Genomic DNA, 19298 nt, shown 5'->3' with positions numbered 1-19298 from the left:
TTTGAGTTTTCAACATTGTGTTTTAAAAATATATTTTTGCTCCTTTCACCAAATCTGAGAAGTCTGAGGCAAATAGGCCAAGTCTCGTGTGTCCCAGAGTGTGCATGCTCACCACACCCTCATGCTCGCCCGAGCGGGGCTGCCAGGGCTCCCGAGCCAGCCGTCTCATCTCTTACTTAGGAAAAATGTGCCCGTGTAGTGTGAACAAACCAGATTTCCATCTTAAGCAAAACAGTTTTGGGTTGAGAAATTGATATTTTATCTGTTGCGCTACCTTGCGTACAGCGTGACTTCTCATGACTTGGATGTTCTCCACTATCTCAGATAAGTGGTGGCCAAGAAATCCTGCAGTCGTGAAATTCAAAGAAGTGTTCAGAGTATTTTGAGGTTCTTTAGTGCTTAAAGATGTGGTGTTTTTTGTTTTGTTTTGTTTTTTTCACACGAAAAATAGACAATCATGTTCCACGTGTGTCTATTTAGGACCTTAAACTGGCCGTAATCTACTCTGGATAACTCTTTAAGAAAACATCAAGAAGACAAAATCCATACCTGAAAAATCAACCCCAAATGGTTGAAATTACATTAAGAGTGAGGTAATTAATTAAGAGTGTTGTGATGGCAGAATCTAAAAAAAAAGTCTCATTCAGCGAAGAGCAGAAATGGTGGGCTTTTCCCAGTCAGCTGCGGTAATCAGGTCACGGAGCGGTTGCAGGGAGATCATGCTGGGTTTGGAATGTATCCTCAGAGACCAGATTCAAGGTTTCCAGGAAGGACCTATCCAGCATGATATAACCAGAAAGTGGATTTATAAGCAAAGGCAGAGTTTGGCAGGTTGCACTGGATATTTCAAGTCAACTTCTCTGGAAAAATGGGAATTATTCAATAAGCCTTCAGTTGGCCCTGAGTTAAACCAACTTTGCAATACACTGGAGAGCTTCCCGTAATGAATCCTGCAAGGCCACACACAGGGCTCCGGACCACAGAACTGATTATGTTTAAGACAATAGAAGATAATAAAATTTAATGAAATATTTAATTGAATTCTTTTGCAAGACTATCACTTTTCAGTAGTTTCTAGAAAACATTAGATAACTTAATCCCTGAGGGGAAAAATAATGCATTTAAACAAATTAACTTTGAACTAAGAATAAATAAATACCTTTGAACTGAAAAAATTAACTATGAACCAAGTAACACCTGTAAAGAAAAGGCCAGCAAGATGACCTTTCTGAGTATTAAGAAACGCCCAACTGAAACATTATTTCGTTTTACATAGGGTTGCTTGTTAATTTGTAAAGACTCTTTGATCAGAGGGTGGGAAACCACTTTTACGTTTGGTCCAGGCTACCCTGTGTAAAAGCTGCTCGTCATTAATGATTCTGTTAAATCTCTGTATAAGGCAAAGGCAACTGGAAACAGAAGTTTATATTATAAATCTCCAAAGCTAGTTTTGTTCCATTACTATTTTTTTATTTTTCCTAAGAAACTAATTATCCCACAAAAAACAAGAGGCTTCTATAAACTTGGGACAACTAGAGGGAATAAACCTTGCCAGCAATTTAAATTTCCCATGACTAACAAATACACACTTTTAAAAGAATGTAACCAGTTTTCGGTTGTGACAGTTACTCAGCACAGATTAGTGGAAGCATTTAAGCCTCTCCCCTATGGGCTATTTCCTTTCTTTCAAGAAATAAAACAAATTAAAGAAATTGATTTAGTCCTGGGGATATACTAAAGATCACAAAAACAGAAATGACTTATTTTCTCAATTTCTTATTTTCCTTTAAAATACCATTCACTAGTTAATTCAATCATTGGTAAGATTTCATATATCCAACTTCATTCCTTCTTTTTAAATTGCTTCCAATCTATTGTGTCTTTTTTTTAAAGCTTCAAATTGCCTGTACTAATTTCACTCAAAAAGTCACCAAGCCACACATTCAACGTGACACTGGAATACAGTCAGTGTTCAGAGGTGTCTGGGTCACATGGTATAAACAAAAACCTTGAGATGACCCAACACACACAAACACACACACAGCTGTCAGATTAGCAGCTCTTGAAAAGGGAATGTCGTAGTGGAAGCAGAGAGGGAGTTTTTCTATTATTAGGAACCTATTAAGTGGCAGGCACTATGCTAGACATCTGACTTTCATTACCCTACTTAGTCCTCACAAAACTGTGGCATGCCGTATTGCTCCCTCAACAGATGAGAAACTAACCCAAAAAAGTTGACATCCATCCAAGGAAATGACAAAGTAGAATTTCAGCTCCTGACTTTCATCTCTGAAAAGCCCCTGCTTTCCCCACTGCATTGCATTGCCTCCCCTAGGATATCGCTGCTTCTAACCAGGTACTTAACTCTCCAACAGATCTCCCCGTGAGCCCGTCCTTTGGTGTGGGAACAAAGCTTTAACAAGACAATGCACTGAACATTGCATCCGCCTCTGGCATTTATTATCTCGGTGCTTACTTACATAAACTAAAATTTTGTTAAATGCAAAATTGTTTTTAACAATAGCAGAGTATCTGCTGAATCATGAGTTCTCTAAGATCATATAAGGAGACAGTCCAGGGATTAGCATTTTAGACAAATACGCAAACAAGGCCCTGAGGCCCCACGAGGTGAGTAATTTGCCGCAGTCACCCAGCCAATAAATGATAGAACCGGGATTCAAACCCTGACCTTCCTGACTCCAATTGGCCTGACTGATCTTTTCCAATACGTCAGTGGTCCTCCCTCCCATGTGATTCAGACTCACTAGAGAGCTTGCCCAAGGCACAGATAGATGCCCAAGCTTCAACTCGGAACTGCGGACTCAGAATCTCCACGGTCAGGACATCTGGGTTTTTGGGTTTTGTTTTTGTAAACAACTTTCCAGGCAACCCTGCTAAATGCCAAAATTTAATAACCACCCTACCACACCACACTGCCTTATGGTCCTATAGACTTGGTCCTATACTAACGTAGTAAAAACTTCTAGGCTAATCCTTTACGTCTTGTGGGAGCTATTAATGAACTAGCCAAATCCTAACATTTTGTAAATTTTTTGAATCTTTACATTGGGTATCATAGTGTTTTTTTTTCTTAATTTACAAGCACTTATTTGTGTTTAATTGTTATCAATTTAGATTATACCCTTTCTTCATTATGTCCAGGTCTTTCTTGTTCGAGAGCTAACTTGCACAATCCATTGGTTTGCTTTTATTCAACACTAACATTTTTCTGATAAATGTTGCAGGCTCTCTTTTGCATTAGGACACCAGATATTACACAAAGATTACCCTTTTGTTTCAGAGACTTTACCTTTTTCTTTACCAACTTAAAAATACTAAGCAAATTTTAGTGGGTTACGGGGACTAAATAATATGGTTATAACTAAAGAGAGGGACTCAGCAAACTGACTAAAATATTATGCACTAAACATTCTCATGATTGTAGAAGATTTGATTACCTTCAGTGGTGCCCAGGAAGTAGTGCCCGAAACTCTCTGTGGATACCTCTAAAGTGAGGTCATGAGGATTGTAGAAGTCCAAGTTCAGGACCTCTACACTGTTTCCAAAGCACAGTGTAAATGCCATGCCCCCACCCCCTGCCCAACTCCTGCTTCCAATAAAAATGCATTCTTTGGGTCTGGCTTCAGAAGCTGAAAAGTCACACCCAAGGAGTCTATGGATTCCAAAATAATTTCTTTTTGTTTTCTCATTCCGCTGAATTTTCTTACTAGGATTTGCAAAGTTTCTCTCTGCCTCTGGGCTAAGTAACTATTGCCGTAAATAAGATAGTCGCTCATGTTTAAAAAAACAAATTACAAGAAATACTTGCCTGTATGATGTCAAATCAAGGGAACAGTCTTAAACGTCCCACTAAAAATGTACAAATGTATAGCTTCTGTTATGTATGTTATCAGTTCGAAATGCTTGGATGCCCTCCCAGCTGTATCTCCCAGTGACCACAGAAACTCGCTCTGCTTCCACCAAGAACACGGTTTCATAAACAGAAAAAACAACAGTCCCTCAGCTTGAGTTTTCCTAAAGGGCAAGTAGTCAGTCACCTCTTTACCTGCTCAGTTTGGGGTCATTAAATAAAGAATGTAAGAGAAGCAATAAAATAAACTCCTAGAATCTAAAATAATAATTTGAAGTTCTTCACTGGTGGTCCTTCAGTGAAATTTTTGAATTACATTTTTCTTCACTCATTTTTACTCCATCTACCTTTTCTTAGCTTTAAATAATACCCCACATAGCAAAAGAAACTTTCAGGAGAGCCAGTGCTTACTGAAGATCCACTCGCGTCATTTCCTCTGTCCTGCAGTCTTGTCATCGTTGCAAGGGAAGTGGGTCCACCCTGCTCGGAGGTTTTCCAGCTGCCACTGGCATTGACACAGATGACCCTAGGGGACACCTCATGTCTTCTTTTAGTGGTAGATACTTGAGTTCTTTCCTCCTACCAATGCAAGAGTACTGGTAACCAAACAATCTCAGGAATCAAACTCCCATTCGTGATTCTGTTAGTATTCTTACAGTAATTCATTTTAATTTAATAAATAAAATTTGAGTCCTTTCAATGAATGGGGTGCTGCCAGACAGAGAAGCACAAGAAACGAGCGGTTTACGAAACAGTGGGCGGGGCGAGGGGTGGAATTTCAGCCCCGGCTTTTAAAGACGGACATGAATTTTCAGAGTCAGTGATTCTCCGAGTACGGCGCCAGGACCGTCAGACCTATGTGGGGAGCCTGGTGAGGAGTGTAACATCCTGGGCTCCATACCGAACCTACCAAGTCAAGGTCTCCGAGGATGGAGTAAGGAAATCATTTTTAACCAGTGTCCACATTATTTTTATGCTTACACTTTGAAAAGCACCGATACCCTGTAACTGCCCTCGGCTGTCATAAAGGGAAATGACATTTGTTCATCAGTAATTATCTGTGATAACATTCCGACTAGAGAAGTTCTCATCTTGGGATCAGTTAAAATCAACTAGAGAAACTGATGTGAAAGACGAACGCCCGATGAAGCCCCAGGAATTTTGTACTTAGTGGGCCTAGGAATATTCCTGTGTGCGTCCTGAGGTTAAAATGCAGGCTTGGGGATGCAGACACTTCAGGATAAGTTGCGTTTATGCCCCTTCTTGGTCCTGAGAGCTTAGGCAAGAGCCTAATTAGGTATGGCTCGACATCTAAACTTTAAAATGCAAACGAGAACACCCACTTCTCAGGACTGGTAGTTCGATTGATTTTTTAATAAATTTATACTCTCTCCCACATTTCTCCCAGCCTCCAGCTCCCACCTCTGCCAGTAATCACCAACCTGCTTTTTGTATGATCAGCTTGCTTTTTTTTAACGTCACACATGTAACAGAGATTATACAATAGTTGTCATTCTCTGTCTGACTTATTTTACTAGCATAATGTTCTTGAGGTCCACCTGTGTTGTGACAAATGACAAAATTTCATTCTTTTTCATGGCAGAATTGTAGATAATATGCACACACATGTACACACAATTTTTTCATCCATTCACCCATCAGCGGACATCTAGGTTGTTTCCGTATCGTGGCTACTATAAATAATGCCGCAGTGAACATAGGGGTGCCTATATCTTTTTGAGTTAGTGTTTCTGTTTTCTTCAGATCAATACCCAGAACTGGAGTTGCTGGGTCATGTGATAGCTGTGTTTTTAATTTCTTGAGGAAACTCCATACTGTTTTCTATAGTGGCTGCACCAATTTACATTCCCACAGCAGTGCACAAGGTTCCCTTTTCTCCACATCCCCCTCAACTCCTGTTATTTCTGATCTCTTTGATGGCAGCCATTCAAACGGGTGCGAAGTGATTTCTCACTGTGGTTCTGACGTGCGTGTCCTTGATGATTAGTGATGCAGAACACCGTTTCGTGTGTCCGTTGGCCATGTGTATGTTATTGTTGAAAACCATGTCAGATATTTTTGCTATTGAATTATATATAAAACTTTATATATTTTGGAATTAACCCCTATTCAGATAAATGATTGCAAATGTTGTCTCCCATTCAGTAGGTTGCCTTTTCATTTTTGTTGCTGGTTTCTTTTGTTGTGCGGAGGCTTTTTACTCTAAGTCACAGTCCCACTTGTTTATTTTTTCTTTGTTGCTCTTGCTTTTAATTTTTTAAAAAATCATTGCTAAGACCTATGTCAAGGAGACCACCACCTATGTTTTCTTCTAGGAGTTTCATGATTTCAAATATCACATTCAACTCTTTAATCCATTATGAGCTAATTTTGGAGTATGGTGCCCGAGAGTGTTTTAGTTTCATTCTTTTGCATGTAGCTGTCCAAGTTTCCCAACTCAGTATGTTTTTTCTGTTTTCTTTATTATTTAAGTATATTTTATTGATTATGCTATTACAGTTTTCCCATTTTTTTCTCCCTTTTATCCCCTCTCCTCCCTGTAACCCCCTGCCATCCCACATTCTACCCCCTGAGTTCATGTCCATGGGTTGTACATATACGTTCTTTGGCTTCTCCATTTCCTATGCTATTCTTAACCTTCCCTGTCTATTTTATGCCTACCAATTATGCTTCTTATTCCCTGTATCTTCCCCCTTATTCTTCCCCTCCCCCTCCCCACTGAAAACCCTCCGTGTGATCTTCATTTCTCTGGTTTTGTTCCTGTTCTAGTTGTTTGCTTAGTTTTTGTTTTTGTTTTTTAGGTTCAGTTGTTGATTGTGTGAGTTTGTTGTCATTTTACTGTTCATAGTTTTGATCTTCTTCTTTTTCTTAGATAAGTCCCTTTGACATTTCATATAAAAAGGGCTTGGTAATGATAAACTCCTTTAGCTTGACCTTATCTAGGAAGCACTTTATCTGCCCTTCCATTCTAAATGATAGCTTTGCTGGATAGAGTCATCTTGGATGTAGGTCCTTGCCTTTCATGACTTCAAATATTTCTTTCTAGCCCCTTCTTGCCTGCAAGGTTTCTTTTGAGAAATCAGCTGACAGTTTTATGGGAACTCCTTTGTAGGTAACTGTGTCCTTTCCTCTTGCTGCTTTTAAGATTTTCTCCTTATCTTTAATCTTGGGTAACTTAATGATGATGTGCCTTGGTGTGTTCCTCTTTGGGTTCAATTTCTTCGGGACTCTCCGGGCTTCCTGGGCTTCCTGGAAGTCTATTCCCTTCACCAGATTGGGGAAGTTTTCCTTCATTATTTGTTAAAGTAAGTTTTCTACTGCTTTCTCTTGTTCTTCTCCTTCTGGCACCCCTATGATCTGGATGTTAGAGTACTTAAAATTTTTCCAGAAGTTCCTAAACCTCTCCTTACTTTCTTTTTTTGAATTGTTGTTTCTTCATTCTGTTCCGGTTAGATGTTTATTTCTTCCTTTTTTCCAAATCGTTGATTTGAGTCCCAGTTTTCTTCCCTTCACTGTTGGTTCCCTGTATATTTTGCTTTATTTCACTTTGAGTAGCCTTAATTTCTTCCTTTATTTTGAAGCCGAGCTCAATCAGTTCTGTGAGAATCTTGATTACCAGTGCTTTGAACTCTGCCTCTGATAGGCTGGCTATCTCCTCATTGCTTAGCTTTTTTCCTGAAGTTTTGATCTGTTCTTTCATTTGGGCCATATTACTTTGTCTCGGTGCACCTGTTATGTTGTAATAGGGCAGAGCCTTAGGTATTCTCCAGGGCAGGACAACACTCTTTGCTGGGTTGTGGTGCTGTATGTGGGGGAAGGGCCAGAGAGGGACAAAGCCTCTTGCTTGCTCCGTTCTTTCCCCACTTTCCAATGAACTCTCTTGCGTGAGACTGGGAGTTTCTCCCGCCGTGGCAAGTCCTGCAGTAGTTTACAGCTAGCTTTGAGTCTTTAGCTTCCTATTCAGCCATCCCTGCCTTGCCCACGTGGTCCGTGACCTTGCCGAGAGTCCTCTCAACCGGCCCCAGTTTCCCTGCACCGTCCGCAGGAGTGTGTCCTCTCTGCCCACCCACCTGCCCATCTCTGTCCCTCCTACTGGTCTGGGTGAATGTTTCTTTAACTCCTTGGTTGTTGGAATCCCATGTAGTTTGATTTTCTGGCACTTCTGCTTGTTTGTTTTTTAGATTGGTTGTTACCCTTCTTTTGGTTGTGCAAAGAAGTGAAGCGTTTCTACCTACACCTCCATCTTGGCCAGAATTCTTAACACAGTTTTCTAAAGATCCTATCTTTTCCCCTTTGAATATTCTTGGTAACTTAGTTGTAAATTTCTTGACTATATATGAATGAATTTACTTCTGGGCTCTCTATTGTGTTTCATAGATCTATGTGTCTGTTTTTATGCCAATACCATACTGTTTTAATTACTATAGCTTCATGATATAGTTTGAAATCAGGGACTATAGTCTTGCGTGGTGCACGTGAGACATGATTTCTCTGACTACCGGAGATCCACTACTTATTCCCCAGTAAAAAGGCCTGGGGTAGATCTCTAACGAAGACAAGATGGCTGCTACTAAGGATCAAGGAACAGATGAGACGTTCTTTGGGGGTTAAAGTGTAGAAGAGAACTTGTCTCTGATACTGCATTATGATTAAAACCACAGACTTATTTTCATCTGCTCTTAACCTTTCTAAGCATTTAGCCTTACTTTTCTCCTCCTCGCTGTTAACATATCATACCAATATTACAGTAAAATCCCATTTTCTCAGAATAGATTGGAACAGAGATCATTTCATTAAAATTGTGTTTCCTGACAAAACAGAAGATATCAATTTAATGTAAGAACTTCTGAGTGGAGGTGAAAATAGAGACTTTGATCCATGCAAATACTTGTAATAAAAGCTAAAGCTGCTAGTGTTCTTCTTGCCTTTTTCCTTTATAAATTAGATTATTTTTAAAAAATCAATTATAATTTCATAAAAAGTACATGAGCTCATGTAATTCTCTTACCAAGCAATAACTGCCATTTATATTAGAAAGAGATGATATAAAATTTGTATTTGTTTTACCCATTACAAATTTGCTTAATTTGTTTCTCATTATGTTTGTGCTACTAGAACATCTTGTTAATCTGTCCAGTTAAACAAATTGATTCGAATTTGTGCTCATGAGACTTTGTAAAGACTAATTATCTATAAAAGCGCGACGTAAAGGCTGGTAATTTTGCACTGAAAACAATATTTTCCATCACAAAATGGAAACAATCACCATGTGTAACCACAAAGTTGCCTTATAGGGAGAAAGGGGTTGGGGCAGGATATATTTAATTTACCATCACTCCACTCTTTAGGAAAAGTTCAAAATACACTTTTTACGGCTATTAGAACTTTTTCAAATGCTTACCAAGCCCTGGCTGGTGTGGCTCTGTGAATTGAACACCCGCCTGTAAACCAAAATATCATGGGCTTGATTCCCTTCAAAGCGCATGCCTGAGTTGAGGGCCAGATCCCGAGTTGGGGGCTTGTGAGAGGCAACTGATCGATGTTTCTCTTGTACATAGATGTTTCTCTCCTTCCCTTCATGTCTCAAAAATAAATAGATAGCAATTCATTTTTTAAAAACATGTTTATCAAATTAAGAGGAGCAGGAATTATACTACACTGGCTTTGAATTGCATGAACGTAAGCAAAATGCTCGTGAGTGACAACTAAAACCAGTTGTTGAGAATGAACATGAAGCAAACCAGTGAGAACAAGAGCAAGGTGATGGGGATGGTGATCTCTGTATATTGATTTGTATTTACGTTTTAGCTGTTTGAAAAAGTCAAAGAAGTGTGTCCGAACGTGAGCGAGAAGATCAGAGCTATTTACGCAGACCTCAACCACAGTGACTTGGCCATCAGCAAGGAGGACAGGCAGGAGCTGCTGGCCTGCACCGACGTCGTCTTCCACTGCGCCGCCACCGTCCGCTTCAACGACCCTCTCAGGTTCGTTCCCGCCTCCCTCTCATGGCTTGTGTGTGTGCGTGTGTAGGTACACATGTGTGTGAGCTTCTGTATGGTGTCTGTTTTTTAAAAAAAGATATTCTCAATGAAAAAAAATACGAAGGAGTAAAACTTCTCCAAAATATCACATTCCAGAGATATGCATTTACTATTGTGGAGAATATCCATTCTCATTTTTCTTTATGCATCCATAATAAAATAGAATTATGTTTAAATTTACAAACAAAAGCATCATGCTGAGAATGCTTTGCAAACGGCTCAGTTATATTTTTATCTTTCACTGGCAGTGAATGTTCTATTGTACTTTGTAGTGACAGCATGATACTCCTTTGTACACATATGTAATGTCCTCAACCAGTTCTGTACTGGTGTATAGTTTTTAGATTTTTCTAATTTTTCACTATTCTAAATAACTCTGCAATGAACATCTTTGTGCATACATTTTTTAATACCTTTGTGTGCTTCCCTTTAGACAAATTCCCAGAAATAGAATTGTTAGATATGTATCAAATACGCTCAGATTGTGAACAGTTTATATTTTGTCACGTAATGCTAAATTGCTCTCCAAAGAGGTGGTATCTCAATTTACCCCGTCCCTACGCATATGAATGCTCCGTTCTGACTCCCACAACAATATGGATTATGATTCTTTAATTCTTTTTCATGTTGTCAGTATGATCATGGAAATGACCGTGTATGTTTTGATTTCTTATTTCTTTGATAGCCAGAAAGGTTAAAGATGCTTAAATGCTGATTGGCATTTTACTCTTTTATGAAATATCTATCCATGGTTTTTGCCTATTTTTCTTTTGTGGCATTTTTTTCTTATAAATTTTAAGATTTCTTGAAATATTTAGCAATTCTTTGTTTTTTTTTTATAAGGTTCCAAGTATTGGAACAGTTCATCATCTGTTATCAACCTTGTTTTTATTAGTTATGAAATTATTTGAAAATTCTTCTAGTATTTTTGTTTTATTTTCATGTTTCAAACTTTGACCCACTTAAAATTTATTTAGCTAAAAACAGGGATGAATAGTGGGGAAAGTTCTATAAAAAGAAGAGTAATGTAGGCATGAAAGTTGAGTAAGCTTTTTTTACTAATTCCTAACAGATGGTTATTTCTGAAACAACATTTATTAAATGATTTATTTTTGCTCTTTATTCCAAAGGAAACATTAAATTCCCATTTTAACTGTTTAGTTTCATTAATTAGACTTTCTCTTTCAACATCTTAGTACTTTAATTACTGTGATTTTATTTTACTAGGGAAGTATACACACATTATTCTTTGTAAATCAGATTTTCTTGACTATTCTCACTTGCTTATACTTCCTGATTAAACTTACAATAATTTTACCAAGTTTTTAAAAGGGTTGGAAACTTGATTGGGATTACATTGAGCATGTAGATCCATATAGAAAAACTTGAACATATTGAAAACCTTGGTTCTTCCTATCCAAGAACAATACATGTCTTTCCATTTGTTCATTTTTTTTGTCATGACCTTAATGAAGTTTTATCATTTTTAAACATGGCGTCTATTCATTTATTATTAATTTGATATATTTTTAAATGTGTGCCTCTCTTCTATTGTATTCTCTCATGGTTGTTTCTATACAAGAAAGCTAGTGATTTTTTTACATAACTTTTAGAAATGGACACCTTACTGAATTGCCTTATTGTCTATCCCAGATTTCATTTTAGCTGCTTCTGTGTGTTTTCTAGATATACAATTATATAATCTGACATTGGGTTTGTGACTACCTTTACCACATTTATATCTGTTAATTTTATTTTCCTAATTACAAGGCCGGAACCTCAGAGCAATGTTAAGTGACAGTAGCGATTCTAGGCATGCTTGACCCTGACTTTGAAACCATGAAGCATGCTACAGGCTAGCTGTATTTCCTTCTGCTTAATTTTCTCCAGACATGCTGTGCAGCTTAATGTTACTGCCACCCAGAAGCTCTTGCTCATGGCCAGTCAGATGCCAAAGCTCGAAGCCTTCATACATATCTCTACCGCCTTTTCAAACTGTAACCTGAAGCACATTGACGAAGTTATCTATCCATGCCCTGTGGAGCCAAAAAAAATCATTGATTCCATGGAGTAAGTTGGGTCAAACGAGGGGGACAGGGGAGGGCGGATTCTTGTTCTCTTTGATTGTCGGTGGTCATTCATTAATGAGGTAACAACGGGAAACACCTGTGAAACCAAGTGCTTGGAAATGTGTTAGCTTTAGCGCCCCAGCCCTGCTATTCCCTCCATCCCGGGATCTTGTTAAATAGTTTAGGACTGAATGTGGTACTTGAGGACGATATCTTACTTCTTAGTGAACTCAGCATTGTCGCTAAAGAAAATGTACCATAGGGCATAAACGTTCAGAAGACAGGTTTTGGAGTCAGACTGACAGGGGTTCAACTTTAGGCTCTGCAACTTTCCAGCTGTGTGATGCTGAGCAAGTTCCTTGGCCTCTCTGAGCTTCAGTTCCTTCTTTTGCAAAATGAGGCTAGTATTAGTGCCCATCTTATAGTTATGAAGATAAACTGATAAACACAAGCAATTATTTCAGCATTAAGTGTGTTTGACAGCAGATAATCAAAAGGTTAGTGAAGAAAAACTAATAGTGCACAGGAATCCCTCCCAGATCTGGCAGACAGAGTCAGTCTTGACCTCTTCGGCCAAGAAGCACTTTCCTCCCTTTCCTATTGTGCAGGAGAAATGATACCTAGCTTTGTTATTTTCTTGCCAATCAACAGGAACCACCTTATTCTTAGCACATGACCTCAGTCTCAGAATAAGTATCTGTTTTCTGCTTCTTTGTTCCTTTCCTCCATTGACTAAGTTTACCTTTTTCATTTGTTTCATTTTAACTCTGCATAAAAAGTATTACAGCAGAGAAAACAGACTATTTCACAGTGAATTTGTCAGACTATAATTTCATATAACACTGTATTTCCATTTAAGATATACTCTTTAAAATGAAGCTGTAGCTAAATCAAGAGTTCAGTCCCCTCAGGGCAAACATTTTTATCTCATATACTCTGAGAATAGATATTTTTACCTGTCATTAACAATATCCAGGACAAAGAAGACTGAAAGTCATTTTAAAGACCTGGAGGTTCCTTAAAGTTGCTAATAAATCATAATTTTCTTAATTGGTGAAAAGAAACCTCTTAGAGTCCAGAGTCTGTCAGGAGAGGCAGAGAAAAGACACAGCGATGCCCGAGTCCGGGCGGGAAAGTGGATGTCCTGCACCTCGGGCACGTCCAGAGGGGAATTGATTGCTTTGTCAGTGAGCCGCCCGCCTCCTTTGAGTGCTGTGTCTTGGTAAATAAGGTGCTGACTTACGAACGGGCCCAGGAAAAGGACCGCCCTCCTTTGATTCCAGACCCTGGCCCTGAGATTCCATAGACTCAGTCCACCGCTGACCTCTTGCACCCAACAGACTGCAGCCCCGTTTGAGCCAGCACAGACGCTTCTGAGCAGGCACCAGAAAAAGAGGTGGGCAATAAACACTCAGTTCACCCGCAGTGAGAGGGCTCTCCAGGTTCGTCACACAACCTCCTCCCTCCAAGACCGTGTCCAGACACTCAACAGCCCTAGATTTCAAAGAGGAATAAACTCACCTTCCAGAGCAGGTCTGGATTTATTCTCCTGTATTCAGCATTCCCCACGCTCCTCCACTGTATGTCAACCCAGAAAGGCAGCTAATTGCTACATGATTTATGATCCAGCTGTCATTGACACTTGTCCAAAATTTATGTTTCTGTCATTTACTGCTCTCCGAGGAGAATGAGTATTTAAATAAATATGCAGCCAAACAGAACTAGGAAGGAAATTATATTTTATCTCAGTAGAATGCATTTTGAATGCAATTAAGGAGCTTAGGTATTTTTGTAAAACAGGGGAAAAGGCATACCTGCCATTTGTTCATTCAGAATTTTATGTTCAACTGCACCCTCTCGGCCCTCCCCTCCATTTGCGCTGCAGCCACACCGAAATAATTGCTCCTCTGTCTCATGCTACCTGCCTTTGCACATTGCGGTTCTGTTCCTAAAGACGACTTCCCCTCTGCTTCAGACGTCAGAGTTCTGCCCCAGAATCCCTCAGGCGTAGGACCCCATGCTTGTTCTAAATATCCGATGCTTATTCATATTCTCCATTAGACAGTAAGCTTCTCAAGGGAAGGGAGGGTGCCTGGCTCCTTCTTGCTCTCCAGTGCCAGCAGATAGTAGGGACTCAAATATTTGCTGAATGAATAAAAACTGTTTTATTGCAATAGCTGAGCATAGTTCAGGCAGTTCTGGCTGGGGGTGGGTGGTGTTTGTTTGTTTTTGATGAATCAAGTATAAATGACACAATTCACAGTAAGCTGTTATTCTGGGATATAAAATCTTATTTGTAAAAGACCTATAAGGTCCTGACTGGTGTCGCTCAGTGGTTTGGGAGTCATCCTGGACACCCAAAACCTTTGTTGTCCTGCAAACCAAAAGGTTTTCAGTTCAATTCCCAGTCAGGGCACATGCCTGTGATGAGGGCCAGGCCCCCAGCGGGGGGGCGGGTGTGCAAGAGCCAACTTATTGATATTTCTCTTGCACATCAATGTTTCTCTCCCCTTTTCTTCCTCCCTTCCCATTTTTCTAAAAATAAATAAATAAAATCTTTAAATAAAATAAAATAAAGTAATATAAAATACCTATAAGCTCACATCTTAGCCGTGTTTCTGGGTGCTCATTTTTTTCCTTAAACTTCTAAAGCCTAGGTGTTAAAGTTTTGAACAACCAACTACATCAATGTTCATGGCTCTTTCAGCAATTCCTGTATCAGATGGAATTTTTTGAAGTTCAAGAATAATAAATACCATTAAAGTTATTCTGAATAAATATTAATTTACCTAACTTAGTTGCTTTGTTTTAAATATATATTTATTCTCTGATTTCTTCTCTATTTTGTAATGGGCATAAAGTTAAAATAAAAGTGTTTCCCAAGATTTTTAGGTTTTCATTTCCTTGAAAATTTTTATTAAGAGTAACCCTCTGGGATCTCACAGCTCTCCTTGCTCTTAGTATTCCAGTGACCCTGATTAAAAAAATAATAAAAAACAGGGGGAACCAGGGATTAGACAACAAGATGATCTCAAAGCTGTAGCTGGGCTTTGTGATCTCAAGACAATCACCTGTGTAAATATGTTAATTGATTAGGTGTGGGGAATCCTCCACAATGTATATGTATACCAAATCATCACAATGTACACTTTAAGTATTTCACAATTTTATTTATCAATTCTACCATAGTAAACCTGAAAAATACAATAATAAAAAAAGAAACTCACCCATGAAAAACTAAAATGAACCTTTCTTTTTCCACAAAACCAGTTTAATGGGAATTCCAGTTCTGGGAAGTAAAAAGAGGGCTGTTGCTTTTTGCCGGGAACTTTCCCAGTTGCGTAGGCCCAAGTGCTCCTGCTCGGCGCTGTTCGCAAAGGGAAGGGGACCGGGCGCTTAAACCTGACCCCTACCATCCCGGCTCCCGTGCTTTCCAGCCCACAGCCCGCACCGCTGACCCTCCGCCCCCTTCCTCTGCGCAGGTCTGGAACTCCGGCACTGCGAACCTCCTGAACCAACCCCAAAAGATAAAACTTGATTGTATTAACAGAAAAGCTTTAGCATAAACGCCTTTTAATAACCCCAGTTAAGAGTTAATGTTGTTAATTGGCATGACAAGCATGGCCATGAATCGGGCTTACACAACTGATTTTCTTGGCTCTCAGGCCTGCAGCTGTCCTCCGGGCCTCATCCCAGCCTCCGCGGCCGCGTTAGCGTGCACTGTGTCACCGTTCCTACTCACGTCTGCCTTTGGAGTTCTAGCTTCTGCACAGTTAGTGATATTTACCTCTGGACACTCATGTGCGTACATGGATCAGAGATTGCCAGTGAAATTCCACTTTTTCAGAATAACAGCTTAAGTATGTTTATTTTGTAAAATGCACATAACTGACAGGAAAGATAGGGCTTTGGGGCTGGTGCTTTCCATGTTTTTAAGGCCAAGGTCACTTTTCTTAGGGGAGCCAGTGTAGGAGAAAAGGGCTTTTGCACCTGTATAAAAGCCTGAACTAGCCCTGGCTGGCCTGGCTCAGTGGACTGAGCAACCGCCTGTGAACCAAGGATCAGCTGGTTCAATTCCCAGTGGAGGCACAGGCCAGCAGGGGCCTGCAGGAGGCGTCTGCACATCCACGCTTCTCTCCCTCTCTTTCTCCCTCCCTTCCCCTCTGTCTAAAAATAAATAAATAAATAAAACCTTCAAACACAAAGAAAGCCTGAAATAACTAGAGTTAGGAACTAGAAAAATGGGTCTGTACATATTTACTGCCTTATTTAACGTACGTAGATCAATCTAGTAAATTTGTGTTAGGAAGGAAATGATGGCTATTGTTAAGCAGTTATTGTGAGCCAAGACACTTTCTGACATTTAATTCCTTAACATGACCTTGTTGGGTTGATATTACCACTATCACTGCTGTACTAAGAAAGGGGCGATCGCGTAGAGCGGCTAAGTAACTCGTCAGAAGCCTCTCGGCCAGTAAGTCACAGACACACAATTTCCCTCCACAGCCACGTAATTCTGTCTCCGTGGACACAGTCTTTCCAGTAGACTCTCAGCTTGGCAGGGCCAGAGATTAAACGGTGCTCTCTTAACTGGTAGATTGTATCCAAGGAGCTCACCATCAAACACGAGCGGAGCAGGGTAGATTATGTTTGGGGTGTGGTGGAGCTGCTGGTACGTACTGAGTTTGATGGAACTGGATGGAGTAGAAAGACTATAAAGACAGGCATAGGAGATGGACTCGGAAGAGCAGACGAGGCAGGGCACGTGTGAGGCAGAGCGGCAGCAGCCGGCAAACCCGGGGTGTGTTCCGGATACCGATGCGAGTCCATTTTGGCAGCATACATGCTACGTGCGGGAATCGAGCTGGAGAGAGAGGCTGGAGCCCTGCCGTGGAGATTTTGAATACCCTGCGGAGGAGCGCCCTTAACTCTAGGCAGTGGGGACCCATTGAAGGAGGGCTGTGTGTGTGTGTGTGTGTGTGTGTGGCACTCGTTAGTCAGTTGTTTTAATTAAGCGAAGACTTGGGTGAAAGTGAGCAGGAACGTTAATTTGGTCCTGCTGGGAAAGGGATGTAGATGGGCCTGGGAAGTAGCCTGAGGCAGGCAGACCAGAGGGAGTGGTGGAGAGGACTGGAAAGGGGCCTGGCAACAGACGTAAAACACCTGTGTGTTTTGGGAGAAAAAATACAATAGGACGTGGCTAATGCTTTGCTTACAGGTCTTACACACACATAATTAGCTATCAAATTAGAATATGCACATTGTCACAGTTTACATTTTTAAATATACCAGGATTTTAAATCTTTTAAAGCTTCATTCTGTTGAAGTTTTCACTCAAAGAAGCAATGCCTTTTTGAGAGCTAATCCCAATTTATGCAAATTGAATGACATATTTATGGAGTGGAGTTTCTTTTAAATTAGTGGTCCCCCAGTTCGCCTGGCCACAAGAATCACCACATTATTAGGGTGTCACTCCTAAAGGTTGAATTAGCGTTTCTAAGATAGAACCTTCGAATCTTCCAGGAATCTGGATGTCTCTCAGAGGCTTCCTGCAAGTCTGGGAGCCAGCAAGCATGGGAAATAATGCTTTAAAGAGCTTTCCTGGTGAGCAGTTTTCACTTGCAGCGGGGTGCCTTCGTGTTGCAATAATCAGTGCAGCCTCTTTCCCTGACTCTGCTCACCTTCTGTTGTCTTTTCATTTCTAGATGCTTTAATTCAATAAAAAAGTTCCCGATAGATTTGTACCTGCTCAAAATCACACTTTTGAAGCTACCAGGCACAGCTAATCTGCCATGTGACAAAGAAAAGGTGTTTCTTGATCAAACACAGCTCGGTCAGCTCTGGCGGGCGGGCTGAGGATGGAGGGTGAGAAGCGGGAAGATGAAAGCTACCTGCAGCCCCTGCCCCCAGCGTGGCCCTTTGGGAGCGATGGAATGAAGTTGAATGTGAGCAAGTAGCGTTGCCTTGGTGCTGAAGCTCGCACTGTGAACAGGAAGAAAGTTATCTGTGCTAGGGGCCAAAAGGCTAATTTCAGCATCTGTGCTTTCATTTTTCGAGATAGTATTATCTCAAGATGGCATCTAAGTAGCTGACACAAAATTGAAAATTCAGTGTGCTTTTATTATTACCAGGCTTTAACTATAAATCACAGCGGGGTCAGATTGTTTCTTACAGAAAACAAACAATTTTCATGTTATCAGGCTACTGGAAGCTAGAATAAATGCTCAGTAAAAGTTTAGAGGAAAATACTGAAGCCCATTCAACACAAGCATTAGGCTCAGATATATTCTCCCCGGTAAAAGTTTAAATTTACTCTGAAGCCAACCCTGACAAATGGAAGTTGGTCAACATCTATAGGCTTTTAGATTCTCCACGCTTTCCCCCACTACCAGTGGATACTTTCACTTCCAGTTCTGCTTCATTCTCTACAAAGACATCCATCCCCTTTCCTCCTTCCCACAGTCTCCCTGCAACCTCACCTCCTTCTGAGTCCACCCATTCGCTCCTATCATTGGCCAGCTCAGCTTCCCAAAGCCTTTCACAGAATATAAATTGGCCAATGAAAACCATCATATGGGACAACACCCATTTACTGAATTAAATTAGCTGGTTCCTGGGGGCAGAAAGGTGATTGGGCACAGATTAGAAAAACACAATCCATCCTCTCTGGACTCATTGAAAAGTGGGGCAACAGACACGTGAGCAAGTACCCACAGCGCGATAATGGCAATAATCAAGGGAAGAACACAATTCAGAGGAGAGAAGGAGAGAGCAGACATTGTTACCACGAGGCAGCGGGTCCAGTACTCCCTCTCCAGAAAGGTTTCTGATATGCCCACCGGTCTGCTTGCCCTGCTTACTGAATAAGAAAATGAGAGGAAAAAAATACATATTCCTCATGCTATCTCACTCAGTAAGTACATAAATTATGAAGTTGTGAATGATACTAAGAGATTGATTCCATAAGTTTCAAACCAAAAAGTAATATTTAGAGGAAATTGTGGGTGTGTATACACACACACATTATTTTCGGAAATCTTTAGTAACTTTTTGCATCTTGTGAATCAATTTAAGTAGCTTAGAATTTGGGGCCCATGGGTTCAAAACATCTTCTTGAGTACACCAGAGGGCATTTGCTTCATTTCGGAAATGTGCTTTGGTTTACGAGGTGTCTTCTTTTCTGTGCCAACTTATTTACCGTTTTAAAAACAAACTAGAACAAACCATAGCAGCAAATCAAACTTTGGTAAAGAAGAGCACGAACTGGTTATTCATCTTAAAAAGGGCACCACCTGA

At 40.3% G+C, this 19298-nt stretch overlaps 1 protein-coding gene across 1 annotated transcript in view; it reads left to right on the top strand.

Moving 5' to 3' along the window:
* The window catches only part of FAR2 (fatty acyl-CoA reductase 2), a 120995-nt gene that overhangs the window by 82129 nt on the left and 19568 nt on the right, over window positions 1-19298 (top strand). The window contains exons 4-5 of the mRNA XM_045184083.2: window positions 9701-9876; window positions 11824-12003. Coding sequence (XP_045040018.2) covers window positions 9701-9876; window positions 11824-12003 — 356 coding nt within the window. The remainder of the gene's footprint in view (window positions 1-9700; window positions 9877-11823; window positions 12004-19298) is intronic.

The sequence above is a fragment of the Desmodus rotundus genome, chromosome 3 (genome assembly GCF_022682495.2).
Source record: "Desmodus rotundus isolate HL8 chromosome 3, HLdesRot8A.1, whole genome shotgun sequence".
NCBI lineage: Eukaryota > Metazoa > Chordata > Mammalia > Chiroptera > Phyllostomidae > Desmodus > Desmodus rotundus.
Note: the sequence above shows the minus strand (reverse complement) of the source record. Positions and strands in the feature narration are given on the sequence as shown.